General features: G+C 35.3%; 1 protein-coding gene across 11 annotated transcripts in view; it reads right to left on the reverse strand.

The window, feature by feature from the left end:
* DOCK9 (dedicator of cytokinesis 9) overlaps positions 1 to 14,514 on the reverse strand; it is a 115,819-nt gene that overhangs the window by 53,019 nt on the left and 48,286 nt on the right. For 9 of the 11 annotated variants that reach the window (XM_088523339.1, XM_088523334.1, XM_088523337.1 and 6 more), the window contains exons 6-15: positions 14,289 to 14,384; positions 13,509 to 13,643; positions 10,539 to 10,713; positions 9,051 to 9,118; positions 5,032 to 5,106; positions 4,781 to 4,921; positions 4,227 to 4,427; positions 3,981 to 4,103; positions 1,520 to 1,602; positions 985 to 1,107 (exon numbers count right to left, since the gene is read on the reverse strand). In XM_088523339.1, the coding sequence (XP_088379465.1) occupies positions 985 to 1,107; positions 1,520 to 1,602; positions 3,981 to 4,103; positions 4,227 to 4,427; positions 4,781 to 4,921; positions 5,032 to 5,106; positions 9,051 to 9,118; positions 10,539 to 10,713; positions 13,509 to 13,643; positions 14,289 to 14,384 (1,220 nt within the window). Of the gene's footprint in view, positions 1 to 984; positions 1,108 to 1,519; positions 1,603 to 3,980; positions 4,104 to 4,226; positions 4,428 to 4,780; positions 4,922 to 5,031; positions 5,107 to 9,050; positions 9,119 to 10,538; positions 10,714 to 13,508; positions 13,687 to 14,288; positions 14,385 to 14,514 lie in introns of those variants that run through there. The other 2 variants (XM_088523330.1, XM_088523329.1) reach the window with 1 other exon arrangement.

Consider the following 14,514-nt stretch of genomic DNA (forward strand, 5'->3'; position numbering starts at 1 on the left):
TATGAAAATCTCTGTGAAATACTGTATGCAACTACACAACAGGCTTCCCTTAGTTCATAAAGCAAAGGGATAAGGCAGGCTGATTTACTGTATTACTTTCAAAAATATCGTTTATGACAAGGAGTAGCACTACATAGCATTTTCAATGCTCCATATGAAGATCAATGAATCTTTAAGCAGTGTGCTGAAACAGAATAAAATGATAAAAGTCTCATCTCCTTATCAAATTTGGTGAGCAAGAAAGAAAGTGAAGTTGTTAGACAAAGTCTTGTGAGATTTGCAATCAGCCATTCTTAAAATTAAGAGAACTCTAGGTAAATGTGATATATCAGAAGTGCAAATGCTTAGGAGCAAAGACAGCTCTAATATACCATACCCTATTTATAAGAAAGAGGATTAAACCCTAAAATATTGTAGTTTATTTGATATGGTCATCTGTCAGCTAGATATTTTTAAGTCTTGCACACAAAATGATACAGTCTTTAGGAATCCTTTATACAAAAGGATGACTGAAGTCCTCTTGTTTAGCTTGCCTGAGCCACATGCACCACCAATGAAGCTGGATACTGCCAGAAATACTTGAATACTTTTCTGTGAGAGTTAGCATGAATATATTATTTACGATTATAGACTTTTTCTTTCAAGAACCGAAACAGCATACACATTAAACTGCTAACATGGAGCTAACTCAGGGCATGATGCCTACTACACAGCTTTGACATGGTGTTCAGTCATGCTTGTAGCTCCCTTTTACAGAACACTGCAATGGAAAGATCTGCAGCTTGTATGAGGATGTTGTATATAAGGTTGCATATAATGTAGTGTGTGTGTATATATATATAATATATATATATATATTTATATACAACTATACAACAAATTTCAAGCAAAAACATACGATTACATACATGAGAAGATTAGATGTTGCTGTTGTAGATTATAATAAATAAAAAAGAACTTTTAAAGTGAGGAAATTAAACTTACTTTCTGAAATCTGCTAACAACTTCAGCATGTCTTCATTTGAAAGTTTATTACTGTCTTGTTTGAAGAGAGGAGAAAATCTTGCATTTTTGTCTAGTGTTCCTGAGGCATCTTTAAACAGTGTCCTGAAAAACAAAATCTTGCTTTCAACTGAGTTCATGTAAAAATTAGAACATATGCAATATTGTTTTCACTGTAGGCAAGTTCTAGCATATAAATAACTCAGTCTAACAAATAAAATGTAAATATAAATTGCAAAATGTAAAAAACCAAATTAATAAAAATTAAAAGCAAAGAAAAAAATAAGGCCATATTCAAGATCAAGTTATTTGAACAACTATATAATGAATGTTTATAATTATTTCTCCCACTACAGAACTGAGGTTTAAATCTTGCTTTCCTGAAATCTATGGTTAATCTAAAACAACACAATAAATAATCAAAATAGCATATTAAGTTTTGAAAGAAGCAAGATATAGAAGATTGTGTGCAAAGAACAATTAAGAAAAAGTACACCCTGACAAGATCCTTCCTTACCTAGCTGCCCAGGCAAAAGGCATTCTATATTGTCCTAATCTCTGGCATGCCTGCTTAGCGTTCTTCAAAACCTTCTGTGCAACCTGCACGGGACACAAATAAGTAGCCAATTTTTAAAAGGTATTTGGCGGTACTTTTTTTTTTTTTTTTAAATACACTGTAATGTGCAAGAAATCCTCCCACGCTTCTACACACACTAGAATTATAAAATCATCTTTACAAGATGAATACTAAGAATATGACTGAAAGATGAATGAAAGATGAATGAAAAACTCTTGTAACAATACATTTCAGGCAGGTTCAGCTGGGTCTACTGATTTCTCAGCTTTTCATGGGTGAAAATATGTACTCATCTACACCTCCTGATAATATATGCTTAAATATGTAAGGAAAAATGATGATGAACAAGTCTCTTGATTTCTGCTTTTTTTAATTTGCAATTATTCAACAACTGACAATCATAAGAACATAGAAAATGAGATGGAATAAACAGAACATTACAAAAGCAATTGCCTCTGATATGAAATCACTATATTTCATATCCCATTTACACTAGATAAATATTCATGACAGAGATGATTTTATAATATATGAAAACTACTTAAGAAAACTAACATTTTACTTCTTAGTGGCAGATTTAATATTTTTATTCAAAGAAACTAAAAAGAGAAGCCTTTCTAATGATATGTAAAAATCACACAATATGCAGGAGGCAGGATTCAACTGCTTTTTTAAGACAAAATTTAAGATTGAAGACAAAAATAATTTTCCCCCCACTCATGTCCCTACTCACTGCCATTCTATGGACTGGAATACAGTTCCATGGAGTAAATGCTAAAATATAATATAAATATTTGTATTACGTGTAGCTATGGAATGCACTAAAGTCTTTAGATGTTAATAAAAGCAAAAAATAAGTGAGCAAATAACCCCTCTACATAGAAGTAATATATATAACAAGCCGAGGCAGAAACCCACTACTCTGAGCCGGTTACAGAATGGTTGAGATTGGAAGGCACCTCTAGAGATCATCTAGTCCAACCCCCCTGCCCTAGCAGGGACACCTAAAGCACGTGGCACAGGGTGGCATCCAGGCAGGTTTGGAAGATCTCCAGAGAAGGAGACGCCACAAACTCTCTGAGCAGCCTGTTCCAGGGCTCTGTCACCCCCACAGGAAAGAAGTTCTTCCTCACATGGAGATGGAACTTCCTGTGTTTCCACTTGCACCCATAACCCCAGCCACCACTAAGAAGAGTTTGGCCCCATCCTCCCTACATTCTCCTCTCAGGTATTTGTATATGTTGATAAGATCCCCTCTCAACCTTCTTTTCTCCAGACTAAACAGGCCCAGCTCACTTGGTCTTTCCTCATATGATAGATGCTCCAGTCCCTTAGTCATCTTTGTTGCTCTATGCTGGACCCTCTCTAGAAGCTCCACATCCCTCTCGTACTGGGGAGCCCAGAACTACCCCCAGTACTCCAGGTGCGGCCTTACCAGAGCTGAGGAGAGAGGCAGGATCCCCTCCCTCAACCTGCTGGCAGGTTGACCTGGACCACTTGAGCTCTAGCAGAAGCTCCCGACAGAGCAGGTGGGTTCTCCATTCCATAAACAGCAACTGCTGTTTATGTGCCTGCCCTGAGCAAATTTCCTAGAAGCAGAAACACACGGAGCAGGGCTGCCTGTGTATTATGCTTGTTCTATGCTGCTGACATTATGAAGAGCTGTTTCTATTGACCCTTGAACCATTTCTCAATCACCCTCCTTGCAAAGTAGGAAGCACTAAAACATAAAACCTTGATCAGTGATCATGGCTAATTTACCAGAGCGAGCAACATTCAGGGGAAGAACAACTGATCTCTTGGCCACAGAATTTGCTGTAGTAGTAGTAAAGCTGCTGTGAAGTGCAATATGCTCATTGGATTGACACTCTGGGAGGCCTCCACAGCCAGGAAGTTTTGTTCTGCCTTTATTTCAAATTAATTCAATATAACCCCAAAGAATGAGAATAGAAAAAAATAATGCAATGTTTAATTGTACCAGGGCATAAGCCAATGAAAACCAGAAGTGGAAAGTACAAGCAGATACAACAACAAATGTTTCCAGTGGAGATTTCAGTAATACAAGGCAACATATTTCTAGTACTGAGCATCAAATTATGAAACACCAGGGTACAACTAGCCTTCTCATGTGGGTCAGGCCCAAGACAACCAAATAAGGTGCTCTTTTTTTTTTTTCCTCTCTTTTTTTTTTCAAGCCACAAATAAGTGGCTTGATCTGTATTAAGACTGACTGAAAAATCCTTTTTTTGGCATGCACATTTACCACAATTTTATCAGTAGAAAAGAACACTATTTCCCCTGAAGAGAGCGTATAAAATCAACTTTTGATTGATATTTATTCTTTTCTAATCAACTAATCTTGCCTCAGTATTTTTTCCAACATCACAAAAAAGTAACGTACCTTTGAAGAATCTGAACTTTTCATATATGGTTCAGCACAATGGGTAATACTTCCTTGTAATACTTTTTCAATTCTAGCCACAAGGAAAATGTCAGGATGGGGACATGTGACCGAAAATATTCCCTAAATATAAAACAAGAGAAAAATATAAGGGGAGAAAAACACACTTTTTTAACCTTACATAATGTAAACATGTAAGAAAACGGCTTCTATTCAAAATTCAAGTCAAATATTACCACTTCTTACCTGCCTTGGATATTGCAGTACTGTTTCATAAATCCCTTGAATTCTGTGTAAGCTATCACCACTACCATTTATCATTTGCTGGGAAGCATTGGATATCATGTGCCTTACTGAGTTGTGGTTCAAATCAACATGGAAATCTGCTGAAATCTTCCGGTTATTTTTAATATCAAATAGTGATAACGTGACAAAGAAAGGTTCTACCTGGACATTTTAGGAAAAATGAAATGTTATTACCATCTACATTACCATAAAGACACAGACATGAAAAGAAAATGAGTATCATTTTTAATACATAATCACACAAGGCCATCATTTTGGTCATTATAGACAAGGTATGAAAGACTTAAGAGAATTCTAATTTCTATAATTTGACAGAAAGGTTGGTTGCAAAGATACTTTTCTTAGAATTGAGGCTTTCATTTTGATTTAAAGAAAAAAAGAAAAAAATATTCACAGTATCAAATTCTTAATCACAGCAAGGAGTTTCTGCAATTAAATATAGCGTCAATACAGATATTAAGAAATTTATTACTACATTAACAATAAATATTTACATTTGTAGTTGGTCCCTCTTCATTTTCAGCAACACAGCTTTGCAAATTGAAAGATAAATCATTACACTTCACAAGAATTTTTTTTCCAAATTTCTCTTCGAATGGCTTCACTTCTGGTTCAATGCCAGAAAAGTCAAGTTTCTTTAATTGGAGGGGAAAAAAAAAAAAAAAACAGTTAATTTAAGTTGCTCATCTTACAGGAATCAAAACATCAAAACAAAAATAAAACACTTTCTCATAAAATGCCTAACCTGTGCATCTGGATCCAAGGCAAAAAGTTTCACTCTGCTTTCACTTTTGAACTTGATTTCTGCTTCTCGGGCGCTCTGTCCAACAGAAGGGGAAAAAAAATCTTACTAGGTGACTATTAAATGGAAGTGGGTTTCAATTTAGTTTCCTTTTCTGTGGTATTCAAAGCTGCAAATGCTTTTAATTCATGTCCTCTTCTCTTCCTCACTAAGCTTTGCAACTCTTTAGTTTAAGTTGATCCATCATGCCCAGAGAAGGCTCTCCTCCTCTAATAGCTTTTTCAAGTCCCAAAACACAAAAACGTCAGCAACATGCAACTTTCAGAGCACATGGAAGGCACACTGCAGTGCAGCCTCTTGCAGCACTTTTCCCTATTTAAATGAGAAATAATTTTCACAGAATTATTTCACAGTAACAAACAAGAAGTATGAATGTAGGTTAAAGCTCAAAGTGATACTGAGAACAGAAGATTGCTCAGGAAGCAGGAGGTTATCTAAATTAAGAAACATCATCAGAGCAAATTTTCTTGAGCTCTGTGAGGAAAGAAGTGGTTTTCCTGTGGGTAGGATGGGAAAAAAAAAAAAAAAACTCCCAAAACAGAAAACCCTCATAACTCAGAAGCTACTGCATAAAGCTAGGTGCTACAACAATCATGCCTGGGATTTCTGGATACCTACTTATAAACGGTAAAATAAAAGTGGAACAAAACAGAATGTGTAAAGTGATAGTATACATAGATTATTCTTCCATAAAAGGGGATTATTTAAAGAATATTCTATGATTTTAAAGTCACAGGACATAACAAGCAGATGTATGTATGAGCCAAAATCAGCAATGTAGTAGAGCTACTTTTCCTAAAGTGTAGCTGGCTAAACAGGGATACGAAGTATTACATTACCGACAAGCACTTGTTTCTTGAACCTACTTTTTAACCTGTGTTGGTTAAAATAAATTACCACCCCAAAATGTTTCTCACTGACCATCAGCTGGAAGTGATCACCTGTCCACATCTGCTTTGCCGGAGTTTGGAGAAACTCCTACTACGCTCATCAGCAAAATGCTCATCAGCAGAAGTGGTGGATGATAACAATAACATTTGTCAGCTGAGAACAAGTTCATTTGTTTACCATTAACCTAAGAGTCTCCATTAAAACTTTCACAGATCTATCAGATCTATATTTTATCTTACCACTTCCCCTTGCTATTGGATTTCATTTCTATGGCAAGAAAAACACAAATAATCTATATATACTTAATTTATAATAGGGTAGATCCTAAAATATACAGTAGGTGCTATATGAACAGAGAATTTGCAGTCCCTATCAGTATGAGCTTGTGATGTTTTTAAAGAAAGGCATCATAGCAGCTCAGTGAGTTAATCAGGCCTCAGTGGTGATGAGTCCAGAGAAAATTATAACATTTTTATTGCTCCTGCATATTTAAATAGCCACAATTGCAACATATGATCTGTCTAGAAGATGTTAAGGAGAGTTTTCCAGGTGCATGAGAGAAGGTGACCTGCTCAGGCATGACTGGGAGGACAGATGCTTTAATGGATTTCATTTCCCATCATCTTCAACGCACACATGAAAAAAAGCAACAGTTGTTGTGAAAGAAATGAGCAAGACTTTGGCAGACTTTGCTTATTCAGCAGCTGGTATGTTTGAGAAGCAGCTGGAAAGGGAAAAGAATAAAGACGAAGATGATCCAAGTCATAGCAACAGCTAGAGTTTGCATCAGCAAAACCATATTGAGTAGTCTTTTTTTATTTTATGCACTTAAGACAAAAATACGCATTTTTGACTGACAGGCCCAGTCAAAAGTCAAGAAGTGAAAAATCTATGTAGTCGTTCCCAAGCCTTAAGTAAAATCAATGTCTCTGCAATACAATTCCTCATCTGTAAACTGAGTTAATACTTTCTTGCCTCAAGAAATGCTGTGGCAGTTATGGTTAAGTGCATGGTGGGTACATTGGTTATGATAATCATGTAATTACTTAAAACAGACACCTTGCTTTCAATTATTACCAAAAAAAAAAGTGTCTGATCTTGGTAGCTCAGTTACAAATAAAAAGACCATGAGGAGGCAGGACAAAGATGCAGACATAAATGTGTGCATGTGTTGAGTGAAATGTACAATACTATCTTATTCAGCAATATTGTAAATTAACAGCTGGTGACAGGAAACAGAGCTTGGAAATGCACTCACAAGGGTTAGCCTTTCCTAGGAAGACGAGGGCTATTTTTTTTCCTCCTGCCAGGTGCTCTAAAATCACCCCTGAAGGAATTTCTCATTCCTCATGAGGATATGAGGTAAGCTATTGTGCAAATGCTCCTCTTAAAACCAGCAAAATAGCCAAATGACTATAAACTCATCTAAAGGAAGGTTCAGTAGTGCATAGGTCTTCCTACAGACCGGAAAAAAAGAAATTAGTAAAATAAACAAGTCAAAGCACAAACAGTGCACTAATGCAAAAGGATAAATTCTTCCCTTGCATTTCTCTTCAAATTAAAAAGGCTGGAAGACTATATTACAGCAAATTGCTTTGAAAGTTTGTATTTAGTAAAATGAGCTAGAATGGGAGAACTGAAAAACTTACTTTGAGGGAAACAAAAACAATTTAAATGGGATCCATGGAATAAAAAAAAAGTTAGTGCTTGAAGAGAGAGAAAAACAACATGCTGGAAAAACATTCAGTCTAGAGAGCTGAGATGATTCCCATCAAAAGGTCATGGAAACAGGAAACAGCATTTTAGTACTAACATTACACACAGGTGCTACAGCCCTGAAAAGAAGTTGCCTCCAGAAGCCATATGGGACCTACACATTCCATTCTAATAGCTCCAACTCTAAAGAGAGAAAAAATATTTCATACAAGAGAAGCAACTCGATTTAGATTTGCATCTGAAATAATTTTTCACAGCGTAATGTAGCTATTTTGTTTGATTTTCACAGCTCTTCAACAAAAACCTGACGGTACCAGCCTGTCAATCTATTCTGATGGAATCGTTTGACATTTTAGCTACTGTGGCAGTTGGTATCTGTTATATTATTTACTATCAGTTTATAAATTGCTTTCCTTCGAAATAGCGATTAGGTCAGACAGACCATCTGAGAGGAAGAGGAGAGTATTTTTGAACTTGCTCAGTGAGAGAAGTTTTAAGCCTGCAGGCTGTGGCACACAGAAGAAATGACAAGGAAGTTAGAGTAAGCAGTGGGCATCCTGCAACTTCAACAGAAACAGGTAACCATCTCCAGGCCTTAGGTGACAAAAAAAACATTTCCTGGCTTCACACAGAACTTCACAGAAGTTGCTGCAACACAACAGTCACTATCCAAATGAAACTAAGTGGTCAAGAGGGCAGGGGAAACTTCTGTTACAAAACCTTTTCACTCCTGTCTTACCTACTGAGTAGGAGTTTTCACTGCGTAACAGTCTAAATAATATATCTTATACTCTAATAGAACCTATCTGAGAAGCGAAATCTTTTTCGTGTTCTTTGGGGCCCCATAGCGAGGGAAAGGGAAGGAACTACTGAGTTACATCCCACAGGCCCAGCCAACCCAGGATTCCACTACAGTTCTGTAAAAACAAAATTAAAGAGTAAGAACTATCTAATACAGAAAACATCCTTGAATTTCCCACCTAGTTAGAAATAAAAGCACCCTAAACACATTAGGAAGGGGATCTCACATTTACATCATTGCTATTAAGTTCCTCTGCATTTCTAATTGTTATACTAAAAGCAAGTTTTGGTTTTATCAGATTTATATAGGAATAATTTAACACTTACTGTCTGCAATATAACAAGAAGAGCATGTAAAGCTGTTTATATAAATCAGAGAAGCTAGTTTGCTTCTAAAGGAGATTATGTAGAAACTCATTAACAACCTCTATTGCCTGAGGAGCTTCCAAGCTTTCAGAGTACCACAAACTGCCCCGAAGCTAGAAGGATTTACTGAATGTTTAGGTGGCTAAGTAAAATATCCATACCCTGGGTTCACATTTGCAATAAATTACCTTGGCACTTTCAGGATAGTAGTTATCAAAACTACATGAGGAGCTTTCCATTCTGCTTTGGTCATCATCTGCAATTATAAAACCATGTTAAAAGTCAAACAACAACTCTGAGAGTTCCGCAGCAAAGTTATTTCTGACTCCTATGTTCACAACTCTTCCCCTCTTCAAAAGCAACAAATGTCAACATAAGCAGATTGTGGATTACTGAAGCATTTAGTTTTCATGTGGTGACTTCCTGCAGGATACCACTAACTACTGTAGTAACATAAATTGCTAAAGTAGAAGTTATTTGCAATCGTACCTAAATAACCAGCTACTAACTTTAATTCTAATATCCACGTGGGGAAATGAGATACTCAGTACACAAATTTGCACTTTTCAGTATGTGTTGTAACTTGATTTTAAAACAAAGTGCCTTCTCTCTGCTCACTCAGGTACCCAAGTCTACTGTCCAATGACATGGAGTTGCCAAAGCAACAGTTCAGCTGCCTCTAAGCAGCATAGTTTTCCAAAGTCAATTTGTGACCATTGATTAAAACTCAATTCATAAAGCTGCAGCCTTCTCCATTTCTGATTGCTTTTGCTGAAAATACATCCTGTTCAGTTCTGATGACCTTCACATAAGACTGTGATGCCTCCTCTGAAATTCTTATTATTCCTTTTGCTGTATCATGCTATTTATAAGTAGCATCTTCCATTTTCTTTTGGATATGCAGGCATTTAGTCTGGTGGCAAAAGAATAATCTAGATGTACATTGTGCATTTCTCTTTTTGAGAGCGTGTAACGAAGGAAGTGGGTATCACACTATCAAATAAGCCTGTACCTTGTTCATTAGAGATGTTTGTCTCACCTATTCTTAACCCGCCCTGACAGAGACACTTAATATCCTTAAGTGCAGAAACAGTATCTGTGGTCAAGGGAATTATATCTAAGTAAACTCCCTCACTGGAAGCACAACTGCTTCTGCTATCTAGAGTTTATGGATAGTTTATGGAAATTCCAGCAGCATTTTTATGTATTTTAAGACAAGTCCCTTCTGAGCCTTCTCTTTTTCTTAAACTACCTGACTCCTCCCAATTTTTCCTGGTAGGTTCAATTTTCTAAACTGTCATTACTCTCTTCTGCTCTCCACTCAGCTGGAGTCAGCACAGATCAGTGCCATGTGGACATCTGTTCTGAAAGCAAAGCAGCTTACAGTACTGAATGGGTGCCAGTGAAGACCTCAGTAGCTGCTTTAACTTCTTTATTCCTAATGAAACTGATACTTGTTACACCAGTGCAGATGCCCTGCTAATGGCCAAATGAGACAGAGCCCCCCCCATTCAATGGACAGTGAAAAGATCTGTAATTTTTGCTACCAAAAAAAAAAAAAAAAAAAAGGTAATAAACATAGCCCAAAGAAACGCTTTCCTGGTGAATGCATGTAAATAACCATCATCACATAGATGTATCACCATCTTTCTCTTATTACTGGAAATTCTGCTTACCCTCATGAGATTCTCCATTTCTTTTTTCTTGCATTGCAGCCTCAAAGTTAAGCTGAAGGATTTTGTTCAGTGTGTTTATCCACTCTTCCATTTCCAGTTCACTGTCTGCAGCTAAAAGGTAACTACTTTTGTCTTGCATCTTCAACTCAAATGCAAAACGTCTGACTTTATTGTTCTACAATAAAATAAAAAAATATTTTTATGACAGCTTTTCTTTATATCCTGTCTTCCCATAAACTGAAATAGTCTCATATCTCTTAGCAAAAATATACATTTCAATACATTGACTTAAAATATTAAAATTGAATTAAAGTATTAAAATAGACAGTAAATCTTAAGAAAAATAACCCCTAACTTTCACAATTTCAGTCTCAAGAAGAGTTTTAATTTAAATTTCTACAGTTTAAATCTTGACATAACTGGGGCAGATCACACTTCTATTTATTTTCAAAAATCACCGAATTAAACCTATTTATATATTTAAATTACTTTGTTAAATATATACACTGCATATATTACATGACTGCATTTTTGTGTGATGCAAAAAAAATCTCAATTTAATATTAAAAAATAATTTTAAAAAAGACAGGAAAAACTCACAGAAATGGTATATGTTATACAAGAGAAACTAACTCAGGCTAAAGTAAGATTTAGCCTGAAACATGTCATTGGGTTTCAAAAAAAATGCTTATAAGCATGGCTGCCTTGAAAAAACAGGCATTCCCACTGATTTCAAGTCATACCATTGAGAAGTACAGTGTCTGTTGTCCTTTTATTTTATTTTTGTTTTCCTCTTCCATTAAATGGAAGTGGGATTTCACTTGTGCAGAGATCACTTTTTCCCTAAGTGACTTTCTAAATGCTAATGCAATACCAGTAATAAGTAACAGTAAAGGTGAATAAAATAAAATCAGCCCGAAGGAAGACCAGATGTAATAAACAATAATAAAATAATACATCTCAAAGGTACCACTATGCATAGTATCTTACAGTTCAAAATTAGATTTCCTCGACTCTCACCAATCTCCAAATCAGGTAAACAGCTTTCTCCCATGAGCTTTATTCTAGCCATTTATACCTGAATGACTTGGCTAAATAGAAGTGCACATTCAGTGATTTTTGGTTTTGCTCCAAACTGTAATTCAGAATTGGTCTCAAATTTCTAGGCACATTTCTGAAAATCCAGAGTGCCAAGATTATGCTGCTGATAATGTAGAATACACTATAAAGACATAAGTCATTGCTAAACTTGTAAAGGTGTAAAGTGCTTTTCTGCTTAGAAACTATTGTATGGACCTAACATCTCACCAACAGCAGAAAAAAAGAGTAACCCAGGGAGGTGGGCAGAAAGTGACAGTTTCAGAATATTATATTCCAAGTATTCCAGCAGAAAGTATGCCAGAGCACTCACAGAAAGAGAAGGACTGATGTAGAAACAAAGGATTTTCAGCACTAAAAAATAAAAAAAACACTCGTGATGTTAAATGCTTCAAAGAGCAAGAAAAGAAAATTACTACAGGACACATTTTTGCTTTTTGGCTTCTTTTTCTAAGGATGAACCTCACTACATTACATTTTCATGTCCTAAAAAAAAATAAAATAAAAAAAGTCCTCCAAAAAGTGCTTAAGTGTATGTTAACATCACTGAGTCCAAAGAATCAAAACATTTTAGTGTAGGCAGAAATCTGAAGAAATTCTCTAAAATCCTCCACAGTGAGAAAAAACAAATGCTAAAGAAAGCTGTGTGTGGTTATTAAATCTCCTTATCTGCACATATACTGGATTCACACATTCACTGCACTGAATTCAAACCTGTGTGTGTGCCCAGTAGATCAAATGTGCATTTCTTTCATCTGTGACTTGTAAAAACCTTGGTGTTTTCTGACAATGCAGCCTATAACATATTGTACTGTCCTCAATACCCTATAGCACAGCTGCAGGCTGAGAAAAATATGACCCAGAAGATGAATAATTTTTGCTATCAGAGAAGGATGCCACAGCAAAGGAAGCTGTACAAGAAGAGCAGAGAAAAGATATATTGCAAGAAGCACAAGACAGAGAACATGCCACTGCATCTAGGGAAATAGCTTTCTTAAAACAGGGAAAACAATTTGTGTAAATCTGCATAGACATCTGTAGGATGAAAAAGCATATTAAAATTACGATTAAAATTACAACGCTTTTCATAAAAAAAAAAATCTAATAATATGTATCCAAAAAAGTTCTTACTTCATTTGGAATACAGAGCTGTTCATAAAGCTGTTGTATCCCTTTGCACAAACCTTTACCAACAAAATTTATACTCAAAATAATTTTTTTAAATGCACTTCTATTCAACTTTGCCTATTACTATCAAAATTAACAAAGCCCTAAAAACAGGATTTTTTCTCCCAGGTAATCTGTGCCTAACAAAACAGTTACATGATGTACTGTAAATATGTAACAGAATCACATGAAAGCAATTCTTTTCTTTGGCACTTTCTGCTGACAAATATTTTGCCAAAAGACTATAACTTTCTAAAATAAAGGAAAGAATACAAAAGTAATATTAGAAAGGTCAAACAAAAGCATCTGGAAATAACTGAATTTAATACAATTCCCACAACAAAAATCCCACACAAGAAGTTATGCAAAATATTTTACAGCCCATGTAAATAAAAAAATGTAACTGAACTTTCATTTATGCTGTCATTTTGCAATGATTTGAGTTGTGTTTTTTGGGTGTTGGCTTTCAAATTTTGTCTGATCTATTTGATAAATATCAACAAGAGATTTTTTCCTCATTTTTCGAGCATTTTTCACATTCAACCCCTTTTCCAGTAAAACCTGTTTCAGCGCCTTTATAAAATGTGGCATGTGTAATTCATGTGCATAACAGATACCTGTCTGTATCTCACAAAAGTTATCTGAATTCTGGAAAAAAAAAATAGTACTTGCTATCAAATACAGAACTAACTGAAGTATAATTACCTGGACCACTCCCATGCATGAATCTAGAAATATAGAACCCTTAGGTTCTTTTGATATTTTTTCATCTTTGTAGAAATTGAGATTATAGGATCCATCACCAAGCTGGATTAAGTGGAAAAACCTTCTCTTGAATGACTAGAATAAAAAAATAAGTAAATAAAAATAGAGAAAGTTAAGACACTAGCGTTGATCAGCTTCATATTACAAAACCTGTAAGTATTATTAACACACAGAGCTTACAGAAAAAGAAAACTTCTACTTAAGCATAATCTAATAAATTCCATTGAAAATGTAAAGGCAATCACTATTATCACAATTTCTTAAATGGAAATACCTTATTACACTGAAAGATGAGTTGAAAATGCTTTTGAACCATTAAAGATATTTAAAATGACCTCTGTAACATCATAGATAAAATAGGCATTTATTGTGATAAACATAATTAAAAACAAATTAGGTTTCTAAATAAGAAGGTAATAAAAACAAAAACTCATATTAGTAGAAAAGGGACTGTGTTATAACACATCAGAGTCCATTTGGGACAACGATTTAAAACATCCACTTCTCCCACATACTGGATTTTAATGCATTTTTTCTAATTTAAGTAGAGTAAAAGGAAAGGAAGACTTCACTACTACAAGTTACAGACAAGCTTCCCTCTTTCAGACCATGCTATTTTTGCTAAAAGTAAAGCACGTGCAAAATGCCTTCTCCAAGGCAGAGCGATAATTTACTAGTAGTGGTCATTTCTTATTTTACATGTGGTATTACCAAACTTACCCGCATTGTCACGCTGATTGCGCTGTTCATGTTGCCTTTGTACAGCCATCCTTGCTTTGTTATCCCACCCTTCTGAGACCCAAGAGATGCTGCATCCTGGAAATGCAGGGAGGTCGAGGGAAAAAAAAAAAAAAAAAAAAAAAAAAAAAAAAAAAAGTGAAGCTTTGTATCACAGGCTGAAACTATTACATTTATTGCAAATTTCAGAGGTTATTTTTAAAGAGGG

The sequence above is a fragment of the Tinamus guttatus genome, unplaced genomic scaffold, assembly GCF_059628265.1.
Source record: "Tinamus guttatus ecotype Peru unplaced genomic scaffold, ASM5962826v1 Tinamus_guttatus_pri_ptg000180l, whole genome shotgun sequence".
Classification (NCBI taxonomy): domain Eukaryota; kingdom Metazoa; phylum Chordata; class Aves; order Tinamiformes; family Tinamidae; genus Tinamus; species Tinamus guttatus.